Source organism: Odontomachus brunneus, unplaced genomic scaffold (assembly GCF_010583005.1).
Source record: "Odontomachus brunneus isolate Ranch 3 - 2012 unplaced genomic scaffold, Obru_v1 Obru_scaffold_003, whole genome shotgun sequence".
NCBI lineage: Eukaryota > Metazoa > Arthropoda > Insecta > Hymenoptera > Formicidae > Odontomachus > Odontomachus brunneus.
Window position 1 is genome coordinate 3,334,428 of NW_022639453.1, and position 12,395 is coordinate 3,346,822.

The 12,395-nt window shown below is 34.2% G+C and overlaps 1 protein-coding gene across 1 annotated transcript in view; it reads right to left on the bottom strand.

Annotated features, from left to right (window-relative positions):
* Positions 1-12,395, bottom strand: part of LOC116844325 (short-chain dehydrogenase/reductase family 16C member 6-like) — a 53,538-nt gene that overhangs the window by 36,613 nt on the left and 4,530 nt on the right. Inside the window, exons 2-4 of the mRNA XM_032815729.1 lie at positions 9,880-10,044; positions 4,916-5,070; positions 4,602-4,779 (exon numbers count right to left, since the gene is read on the bottom strand). Of these exons, the coding sequence (XP_032671620.1) occupies positions 4,602-4,779; positions 4,916-5,070; positions 9,880-10,044 (498 nt within the window). The remainder of the gene's footprint in view (positions 1-4,601; positions 4,780-4,915; positions 5,071-9,879; positions 10,045-12,395) is intronic.

Genomic DNA, 12,395 nt, shown 5'->3' on the forward strand with positions numbered 1-12,395 from the left:
TATATATATATATATATATATATATATATATATATATATATATATATAAATTAGGAATTAAGGCTATGAAAAAAACTCTAATTAAGGAAATAAATTTAAGCTATTTAGTAAAAATTCAATTATGCTATTATACAGGTTTACAATATACTTTTATTGAACCTGCGAGCGTTATGTTGGAAAATGCGTGCGTCGCACGCGAAAATACGAAACGTCGTCATCAGTGTCTCGATCATAAACGAAGAAAGCGAAAGGTTAAATATAGGAAAGGAGAATTGGTGCGCAAAGGGTAAAGGGCAAAGGGAGTCTTCGAGAAGGAATACGAAACCAATTGGAGTGAGGAAATATTTTGGATTTATCGTGTTCTCGAATGACGAATTCCTGTTATTTATGAATTGAGCGATCTGTCAGGTGAAGTCATAGATGAAATATTCTACGAGCAAGAATTAGCAGCAATGAACAAAAATTTACAAGAGGAAGAGTTTATTATAGACAGGGTGATACGAAGCAAAAAACGCGGAAGTGCGAAAAAATTGCTCATCAGTTGGCGAGGATATCCCTCTAAATTCAATTCCTGGATACCCGCTTCAAGTTTAAAGTCACTCCCGAGTCGCGATGAGGGGGCAGTTTCTAATAATTCTACCGAGCAATAGTAGTATGCGATATTTTCCGGAAAATACAACCACTACTTTTACTACGGAATTACTCCAGCAAGTGAGCCTAACCGGACTGTGGGAAGTTGCGCTCACCGAAATTCAATTTCCCCGCAGTTTCCTCCACGTACGATCCGGAGAAGATTCGCTAATTTTTTTTATTTCGGCGAGTAAAAAGATGCTCGAAAACGGCAAGACAAGACTCAAGTTCGGGGTTACGGAGATAATTCCTGGTGTCTACAGCACGATGGAAGAACTGTTAGAAGCTTTACATCATACTTGCGCTGAGCTTGAAACGCATATTACCTTGCGAGAAAATTCTCATCGCGGAGATAAAATACCGTTGAATCGCACATGCAAAAGAGGATAATGCGAATGGCATCATTTCGTACGGTTCTCCAACAAACTAAATCGCATGCTTGGTTTCGATACACATACACATCGAGAAGGAGAAGAACTCGTAAAGCTCTAACTGGAGAAAGAAGACTATGGAGAACTAACGTACTATTCCAATAGCAAACAGCGAATCCCGGAAAGCTGTACAGAGATATTTTACCATATTCATCCGTTAGTAGATGAAGTCATGGCTGACGAACGAGCCTGCGTGATACGCGGTGTTGCTGATAAGTTCTTCGTTAATTACGACATTTGTGAACTTTGTGTAACGGGGGATGTGCATTCGCCTCTTTTTCGTGTGGTTCCTGTTGAATATGCTATCGATAAATGCGTGTACGGAAGTAACGCGGTGAAACATTTTTCGCCAGCGAATTATATCCTTTTACGCTCAACATGCTTCTGTACGATAGAAATACCAAGTATGTAAATATGAAACCGGAATTTTTGTATAGAAAATACACGTTTATTGTATAAAAATGATAAAAAATATTTTATTCGAAGTATTGCCCATCGCTAGCTATACATTTTTTCCACCTGTCTGACAATTTGTGGATGCCACGCCAAAAAAACTGTTACTCTTTTGAGGCAAACCAGTCATCGAGCCATTTTCGTACATTTTTGTAAGAAGTGAAGCGCTGCTTAGCAAGTGCGTGTCCCATCGATGCAAATAAATAGTAATCGGACGGAGCCAAGTCTGGTGAATAAGCAGCATGCGAAAGTATTTCCCAACTAAACGCTTCAATCGTTTCCTTGACCAGTTTTGCTGTGTGTGATGGTGCATTATCATGAAGCAAAATCACTTTGTGTTGCCTTTTTTTATATTCTGGTCGTTTTTCACGCAAAGCTTGATTCAAATCGATCATTTGTTGTCGGTAGCGTTCAGTATTAACAGTTTAGTCAGGTTTTAGCAGCTCATAATAGATCGCACCCTTCTGATCCCACCAAACACAGAGCATTGTCTTCCGTCCATAGCGATTTGGCCTTGCAGTCGATGTCGATGGTTCGCCTGGAGTTACCCATGATCTTTTACGCTTAGGATTCTCAAAATATATCCACTTTTCATCGCCAGTCACAATTCGATAGAGAAATGACTTTTTTTTGTACCTGGCGAGCAGCATTTCGCAAGTGGTTTTTCGATTTTCCTGCTGTCTTTCATTCAGTTCATGTGGAACCCATTTTCCCATCTTTCCCATAGCTTTCAAACGTATGGAGACGGCTTCTCGTGTCACATTTAATTGATCCGCGAGTTGTTGTTGCGTTTGAGTGTCATCCTCATCCAACAATGCTTGCAATTCGCTGTCTTCAAACTTTTTCGGTGGTCTTCCACGTTCTTCATTTCTCACGTCAAAATCGCCACTTTTGAATTTTTTAAACCACTCAAAGCACTGTGATTTACCAAGAGCATGCTCACCGTAAGCTTCGACAAGCATTCGATGCGATTCTCCAGCAGTTTTCTTCAAATGGTAACAGAAAATCAATGCTGTAAATCGTAGTTTCCAGACACAAAATTCGATATGTTCAACGCTATTACAAACTATGCTGTTGTATGAAACTTGTATTGTTGTGAGTTGAAAATCTTTGTCAGAGATGTCAACAAGAAAATGGCGCCAATGACGCGGTTTGACGGTAACTACATTGACAGCTAGGGCCATCTATGGGCAAATTCCGGTTTCATATTTACAGACCTGGTAGATATAAGAGATCAAGTGGACGAAAGAATACCATTCGATTTTGAAACGTTATACTTTAGACGACGAGATTAAGAGATAAATATATTTCAATTACAAAGTGATATGTCATATTATTTGGAATATTACGAGGTCTAGTTCGAAAGAGGAGGAGGACGTGGAGGTGGAATTCCTTGAATTTTCGTAAGTTCGACGTATCAACGTGGTTACGGTATCGGCAGTTTTCTCGGTGGCTTATTTAGACGTGTGCTCCCTTTCTGGCCGGTGATGCGCGCGCCATCGGAAAGGAGGCAACGCGCGCAGGGATTGGAATAATTGACGACATTGAAAACAATACATCAATGAAAACCGCTGTGAAAACACGCCTTAAAGAATCGGGTGAACACCTCAAGAGATAGACCGAGGAAAAAATAAATAAACTGATGGAGGGATCAAGATATATCCCGTCAGCAAAAATCAAGAGAACTCAGTTCCCTTTCAGCACTCTTGCGGGTTATATTACCAAATCCTCCTTGCGTAAACGCTTGGTCAGTAACAGACGTTCTCAATCGACGAAGAGTAAAACGCGACGAAGAAGAAATCAGGCAGGAAATTGTCGAAAAAGAAGCGAGTAGTGAAGAAACGCAAGAATCGAACCGTATCAAACATTTTCTCTTAATTCTCAAAACGTGTACGCTTTCAAGCGATGTCCTTCCTTCACACTCATTCCACAGAGTGTTTCAAAAGTGAACTCGAACTCTTCTCTTTGCCACCTACACAAACCAGTATCGAGATTTGTAATTGATTTATTACAAGCCAAGTGTCCTCTCTCGCGGACGACGCTCCCGTCGAATTCGTCGTACTCGGAGAAGAGTACATAAATCGCACTCACATTCTGCTCGCACTGCGACTGCGGATGGAAACCAACGCGACTGGCGTCAAAGTAGACTCCGTGAATCATTTGATATTCAATTAAATCGACGTATATTTCAATCAAAAACTCATCTCTGCTCCAAACAACGCTTACGCATACCGCGCGTACATAGAGGCGTTATTAAATTATGCTTCACTGGTAAAAATCTCCCATCTGAACTCATCCCTGCGGTACACCGATACCGCAGGCAATATGGATGCTATGTCAGGAGCAACACCCGCAAATTAAAGGTTAGACAAGCGAAGCAATTACGTACAAGGAGGACAAACACTGGATCTTATAGGACATCTTCACTGTGACGTGTTCAATTAAGATAAATTTCTGAGCAATGGCGTCGAAGTGCGAATGAGATTCATTCGCTCTAAAGATTCCTTTTGTCTTATAGAAGCTAATCTACATCAAGAATTCATATCTTAGACGCCTCATTGATTGTGAGAAGAAACAGAGTGAACTCCGGCATATTTCTCACCCACGCTAAGATGTTGACCACCACTACCGCCAAGTATCCGCTCACGAGAGTCGAGATTAAGACATTCACGATTCACAGCGGAGTTGTGGGTAAAATGCTGGATAACGTCATACTCGGACAATTGTCTAAACGCGTAATCATCATTTTGTTGACAACAAAGCAATCAATGGTGATACAAAATTAAATCCGTTTAATTTCAAAAATTATGGAATAAATCTCTCTTCTTCTTAACAACATATGTTAAGATCAAGATCATTGAGACTGACTCCGTTTCTATCAATATTTGCCAACTTATTTTGTGGTAAAAATCTATTTAAGGACATTCATTTAAGATTACGTGGAGTATTCTTCTCAAAATTCAAGATTATACAATATAGGATAGATGGTTTTTGGGGAAGTTCATTAAAGTTCAAGTTTCTTTATAATATATAAAATCTTTAAATATCTTCCTTTTACTCTTAAAAAATAAACTCATCATAACTTACCCAATAGTGTGCCATTAAATTTACATTTATGACCCTAGAAATTTCATCGATGTTATAATTTTGTAATGTTTTTACTGGAGCAATACCGGCATTGTTGATTAAAATAGTAACGTCGCCAACTTCCATTTTTATTTTTTCAGCCATTTTGAAGACTTCATTTTTATTTGACACATCACATCTGCAAGGACAGAACAAATTCACTTCGAGAAATGATAACTAGAATTGTGTTAATATTTGTACAGAGTAAAGCATTCCAATTGTTTTGTATTCTCTATTAGATTGGATATCGTGTAAACCAAATTGTGACAACGTACTGATAAGCATATACAGAACTTTTTCCCATTGCTTTAATCTCGTTCATTGTCTGCTCATTGCTTTCTTTATTGATGTCCCAACATATCACCGTTGCTCCTAAGGACGCATAACCAATTGCTAATTCTTTTCCAATTCCGTCACCCGCACCAGTTATCTGTTATGATATATATAGTAAAGGGTAGTTTGTATTTATATATATACATATCACACACACACACACACACACACACGCGCGCGCGCGCGCGCGCGCTGATTCATACTCAAGTATTTCATTACTGATTCCGTTTCTAGATTCGGTTAGTGACAAAAGATGAAAAATGGGTGCAATACGATAATGTGGAACGGAAATGGACTTGGAAGCAGAACAATGAACGCGGTCAACCTATGTCAAAAACCGACTTGTATTCTCGAAAAGTTATGCTATTTGTATGGATTGTAAGGTGTGATATTTTATAAGCTACTTCTTATTAGCGAAATTATCAATTCTGATAAATACTGTGAACAATTGAACAATTTTAAGGCAGCAATTAAAGAAAAATGTCTAGTTTTAACCAAACAGAAAAGCGTTATCTTTTCCATCACGACGACCTACATGGGTTTTGATCCCATATTATTGAATATACCTATCTACATAGCACGTTTTATCCAAGAGACATTCTACAAGCATCATTTTTACAATAACTGTAGGATATTCTAAGATATCTCAAATATGTCGTGTATCTCAGATATCCAGTAATGTACAAGTGTTCGTCTAACCTATAGACGTGATATCCTATAGATGATATCTGAGGTGACGTCAAGAGAATATTCGAATGAGCTAAAAAATTTACGTATATATTATTAAAAATTACCGGATATATTATCCTAAAAACGTTAATATGCGTATAATGCACTTTAAATGTACATTTAATACATTTTATTAAAGATATATTGTAAATGCACATTTAGAGTATGTATTTGTTCTGCATATACATATGTAATGCACATTATGGCTATGTTTCGATATTTACTATCAAAATACTGCAAATCTATAGTTAATGTTAAGTATATTATAGATTTTCAATATTGGAAATAAATATCGAGAAACAGCATATAACAGCCAACTTACAAAAAACATACCTGGTTTATTGAGGAGCTTAAGAGGAGAACTCCATGTAACTGATCGGAAAAATCGACTTTTTTTAAATTAAATCGAATCCTTGTTATATGGAGAATATAAAGTTTTAGAACCAATTTCGAAGTATTAATGGTACTTATCTGCGTCGCACGCAAGTATAATATAAGAGTCGTTCGGCTCGTTTTGGCCGGACCCCTCCCGTTTCTCGGGAATCCCTTTTGCACAATAGACTTTAATGTTTCTCAGTGGCCGAGAGGTACTTGAGAAGGCGTAAGAAACGCACAGAACGCTAGTGAGAGTCTGAATGCAATGATTTGGCAACTAGCTCCCAAACATTTACATAGCACTAAAATAATAGAAATAGTTGCTTATATTGCTGCTAGCGTATTTAACGAGGGTTATTTTGCAGTTCTAAAAATGGTGGATGTTTTAAAATTGGTCAGCAATGTAAAATTTACGCCGATTTATTGGACAGTAAGCGATTGAGCAGACAGGAGCGTCAAACTCGTAGTAGCAAAAAGGAGGCTCAAATAGCTCATAAACAGAAAAAAATTACTGAAAACCAATTTTTCGAGGAAACGGAGGGCCTATTGTATGGAGTTGGAATTGCAGAATAGTCGAAATGAACCGTGAGTTTCCAAAAACTGTTATTTATTTGCTTCGTCAACTTTAAATACGTTTTTCTCAGAACTACTTTTTCATAACTTGCGTACATCAGCTAAAAAACTATTCAACCAATTGCGTTGCGCTTATGCGTGCATGTATATTATTACTTTTGTAATAGAATGAATCTAAATATTATTAATATTTATTTATTTAAACAATATTTCTCAAACAATTAAGATGAAAATTTTCCATAAAATTAGAACTTTTTCTTTCAAAGTCGTTTATTTTCACTAAATTTCCATTTTTAAAAAATAAGTTTAGGTTCATTCCAGGTGGTTTTTATTAAAGAAGAAAACAAGTTTTTTAGGATTTTTGTTGCAAAATTAAAATTGAAACCGTTAGAGTGTACGCAAGTTCACCTCGTCAATAACGAGGCCTGCGACATCTACCTCCATTAACCATCAAAATATCCATTACTATTGTTCAAACAAAATATTTTCTAGTTCCTTAAGTATGCATTTAAATATACTAAAAGTTTTAAAAAGACTCATCGAATAATTTTTTTGTTTTTAATCCCCAAAACTATCTATTTTTTGGCTCATTTACATGAAGTTCTCCCCTTAATGTAATTATTGGAATGGTAAAAATGTTTTTATAAACAAAACATTCATAATTTGTTCTCATGTTTTGCGAGTCTTGAGTACCAAAGAATGTCAATGTACATTTTAAATGTTCGTGTATCTTTCTTTGGTAGCATCGATTTCAAACAGAGCGACCGGTCGCCCATCCATCTGCGACAGGAAATATTGCTTGACTTTGACTATCGAGCAGCACTTGTAGGTACTCCGGTATTTATAAGTAAAGAGGGGCAAAACGAAAAAACGCTCAGAGTAAAAAACACGAAAAAAATTAGTAAACAAGCTAAGGCCTCAAAAATTAAAAGTCAAAAAATTACAGCTTCATATAATCAATTATATCATGTGTACAGTTGTGAAAATTAAAAAGGGACAAACGATTCCTCGCGATACTTCTAGTGTTAACAAAATGTATCAGGAACTGGTACATCTGCGTTTGAAATTGTTTAACAGGAAAGGTCCAATTCTTTTCTGCACAATGCTCGACCATACGTCGCACAACTGACGCTGCAGAAGTTGAACCAACTGGGATATGAAACTCTGTCTCATCCACCATATTCATCGGACCTTTTGCCAACCGACTACCACTTCTTCAAGCATCTCGACAACTTCTTGCAGGAGAAAACCTTTACTAAGTCGCTGTTCAAAACGCCTTCGAAGAGTTCGTTTCCAGAAGTCCGGAATATTATGCTCATAAAATACAAAAATACACTTTGTTTCTCATTGGCAAAAATATGTAGATTCCAATGGTTCTTATTTCGATTAATAAAGTTTACTTTGAGCTGAAATATTTGTATTTGAAGTTGAAATTTAAAAACCGCAATAATTTTCTGCATAACCTAATAGAAAGAAACAAAGGTTTAGTTGAGGTGAATGAAATCATAGATATATCTGTCAATGTAGAAATCAGTTGTCAAAGAGCGTAGTTTATTAATATATTAAGTGTATATATTAGTGTATATATTAAGTGTATATATTAAGTGTAACCGTTTTCTTTTTCTTATGTTCGTTCTGAAAGATACACACTTATTTCACTGGTGTGACTTACTTAACTCATCAATATTCTTACGAGTTACGCTTGTATAATGTATCCTTATAGTGTTCATATATTTATAGTGTACATATATTAATTGACAAACATTAACGTAACTCAACAACATTAGATACACGACGAATATTGATATAATGTATGTGGGTAGGATGAAAAGTAGTGCAACTCGTATATGTATTTGAGTATTTCAAAGACATGAGCAAAAATCATTTTAAAAAGGACACAGAGAAGTTGGAGAGTCGCTGTACTAAGTGCATTCAATTAAGAAAAGAGGGAAAATTATGTCGAAAAATTAAAAAATAAATTTTCACTGTAAAGAAATTTTTCATTATAAAAATCGAACAGAGAATAATAATGCCATTGAGTTTTAATAATATAATATTTTTCTAGATTATAATATATTCTTGTACAAAAAACATTTTTTACAAAGTACAAACATAAAAAGTAATGGAATATTTGATAGTAAATATTAAAACGTAACAACAATCGAAATACGAGAGATATCGAATAATGTGTATTAGTGAATCAGTGATGCTATGATCGCTTGTGGATTTTTAAGTAAACGTTATTGGTAAATTGGAGTAAGCAATAAATTTGATTTAAAACACATAAAATATGAAGTAATTCATAACAATTATGAGAAAATTTATATTTATCTTTATGGTCATCGAAAATTAAAAAAATTAAGATGTCCTATACAAAACCAAAGAATATAACAGGATATTTGGATATCATGAGATTGCAATAAAGATTACAATATCTTAGAATATCTTACGATATCCAATTGGAATATTTCGGACTCCATATATTAGGATGTTTTAAATATTTGTGGAATCACGTTTGAAAAGATAGAAAAATTTAGAATATCCTCAAGATAAAATGTGCTATAAGAGATATCGTAAATTTCCAATACGATATCTAATAACATCTTATTAGAAGATCCTAGACGTTATTTACTAAGATATCCGTGGTATTTGGGAATCTATGACAATTTGGAATATTTTCAAAATAAAGTGTGTTGTGCAAAAGTAATGTAAGTTCAGAGAACTGGGATATCCTATTACATCTGTATTTTCCTTATATTTCTCCATCAGATTATTACTTGTTTCATTGTTATAAAACAGTTAGAGCGGTAAGAAAATAAAATTAAAATACTTTTTTATTGTTTCAACATCAGTTTTTCTCCGTATAAAATCAAATAATGATGAAATAAAATTAAATATAACTCAGACATATATAACTCAGACATTATATTATATCATTCGAATATATTGAAATTATATCTTAGTTCGTTCATTATTTATCTATCTTATCTGATTTCTCGTATCTAAATTTTTTGAATGCGCATGACTTTATTTTTATACAGATTTATACTGAATTATGAGTTTGCTATAGATATGCTATAGATATACTTATATTACCTCGATAAGTTAAAATAAGTGGATTTATTGACTTTTTATTAATTATGTGTTTTTATGTAATATTCCCTGTAAGAAAGTTAAGATAAAACAAGTTATGATAAAATGACGTATATATTGCAGAAATGATACTTACCAAAACGACTTCGCCAGATACATCTTTTTTTTGTCTTGGGACAAACAATCTGTACGTTCCTTCGCAGATATAGTAAAGAACTTTCAAAATAAGGACCAAGAGTTTCAATATGATGAAGAGAATTCCTTTTATACTTGAAAAGTTTCCGGTATCATTCATGATTATCTAAAAATTTATGTTTCTTGTAAGAATATACCATAACATCGATTTATTAATATTTTGTATATAATCACCGACTATTTAATTTGTTATAAAAAAAACAAAAATAACTTTGTTACAAAAATAACTTTGTCCTAAACTCAATAAAACTTGATGCCAGAAATGAACTCCTAAAATGGACTATTGTTTTCCGTCAACATAAACCGGACTTATGGATCTCTCTATTATCTTCACGCCTTATTAAATAACATTAATGTACATAGAATATTCCGAAAAAGTTCACGGAAGTTCAATGAAGCGTTAATTAAATGTCCAAATTGAATTATAGTGGCGTATAAAAGTTTCGAGCCAAATAGTTTTTATTACATATTTATTATATGAACGCTAAAAAGAACACACATATATAACAAAACACATATATAATACATATATAAACAAAATATTTATTTTGGTGCTTTAATTACATAAACTTGAGAAGCTTTCTCTCTCATTCGATAGCTGCTACTAAACGGCTCATCTCTCTGACCTATAAGTCCGCGAGCAAGTAACATAATATATATATATATATATATATATATATATATATATATATGTGTATATATATATATATATATATATATATATATATATATTACCCAGAAAATTAATTTTAGGGGAAACTAGATATACACATATATATCCCATACAGCACGTAATATTGCAGTGATATTGCAATATAGTGGTAATATTACATATCACAGTGAAATATTACAGAAATATTACTGAAATATTGCACCTTTACATATGTCATTGAAATATTACAGAAATATTACTGCAGTATTACATACTTATATCATTGAAATATTAGACATTTATATCATTGAAATATTACATTTATATATTTGCAATATTATAGTTAAATTATAGCAACATATCATATTCTAAATAGAATCGTGACATCAATTGACATATCAATTTCTTTGACATTATAGACATCATTAAAACGTTATTACGGCATCATTTAAAGTCACTTTTCCTTACAGAAATAGTATTTTTTTAATGTTTCTTTTAAAATTCAATATTTCGATTTGTTTAATTTGGATTTTCCTGGATTTTTAATTTCCTTTTGTTTGGATTAATCATTATAACATTTTGTTAAAAATCTAAAAGTAATTATCACTGGTTCACTACATTACATCAATATTTATCACATATCGAATGTTGTTGCATTGTTTTAATATCTATCAGCAAATTATCAAACAAACACTAAGTAAAAATTATATAACTATTATTTGATGTTTGCTAAGTATATTATAATGTATTGTGAACACTCTAAGGATACATTATATAAGCATGAATTGTAAGAACATCGTTGGAGTCATCAGAGTCACCGCGTGCGCGCTCGATCGTCAGGTTAAGTAACAGTTTAATGCGGTTAGGACATGGATGAGTGACCAGTGGTATATCGTGCTTGGGATCGAAATTATCGCTGGAGGATTTCACGAAAGTTTGGAGTGTATTTGACAACCTTCGATATATAGTAGTTTATGAAACATGAGAAAACTAGGAATATCCCTTATAGAAATATCATACCGTTGCGTCTGTCCTAAACTGACGCGTACTACATTACCAACGCTTTCGATAGCAAGAACTGGAACGAGCATTATTAGCATTTTTGGTGCTAGTGTGTGTGTGTGTGTGTGTGTGTGTTAGGCACGCATATACGTGGCTCTCGTTTGGTTACATTATCCTTTCTCTACGGCTCATACAGAGATCAGTGTTAGGATCTATGTAACGACGATCGTCACAGATCGACAAAGTGTCTCTGCGTAAGCGGAGAGAGAACAACGTTGCATATTAGATCTGGCAACTCTACGCTGCGTGCGTGGAGTCGAAATTGTATTACTAATGAGGCCGTGTCGAACATACACTGCTATCTAGCGTCTGTCCTAAACTGACGCGTACTACATTACCAACGCTTTCGAAGTTCACGATCGTGTTCAGCATCGCCTTAAACGGTTGTTGATACCGGCTTTTAACCGAGCCGGTTTTGGAACGGTTGTGTCTTGTGATTGATATACGCGAGATGCGTTATGCAAAGAATCATTGATAATTACTTATTTTCAGTATTAAAAATACTGGATAATAAGTAATTATCAATGATCTTAGTATGATATTTCTATAAGGTTACGCCACTCTGGATTTATCATCAAGAATGAGATACGTAATATAATCGGTTAAATGAGTTCGCCAAGGACGAACAGTTTAATCGTGATTATAACATTGAATTATAGCAAGAACTGGAACGAGCATTATTAGCATTTTTAGTGCTAGTGTGTGTGTGTGTGTGATGTGTGTGTGTGTGATGTGTGTGTGCG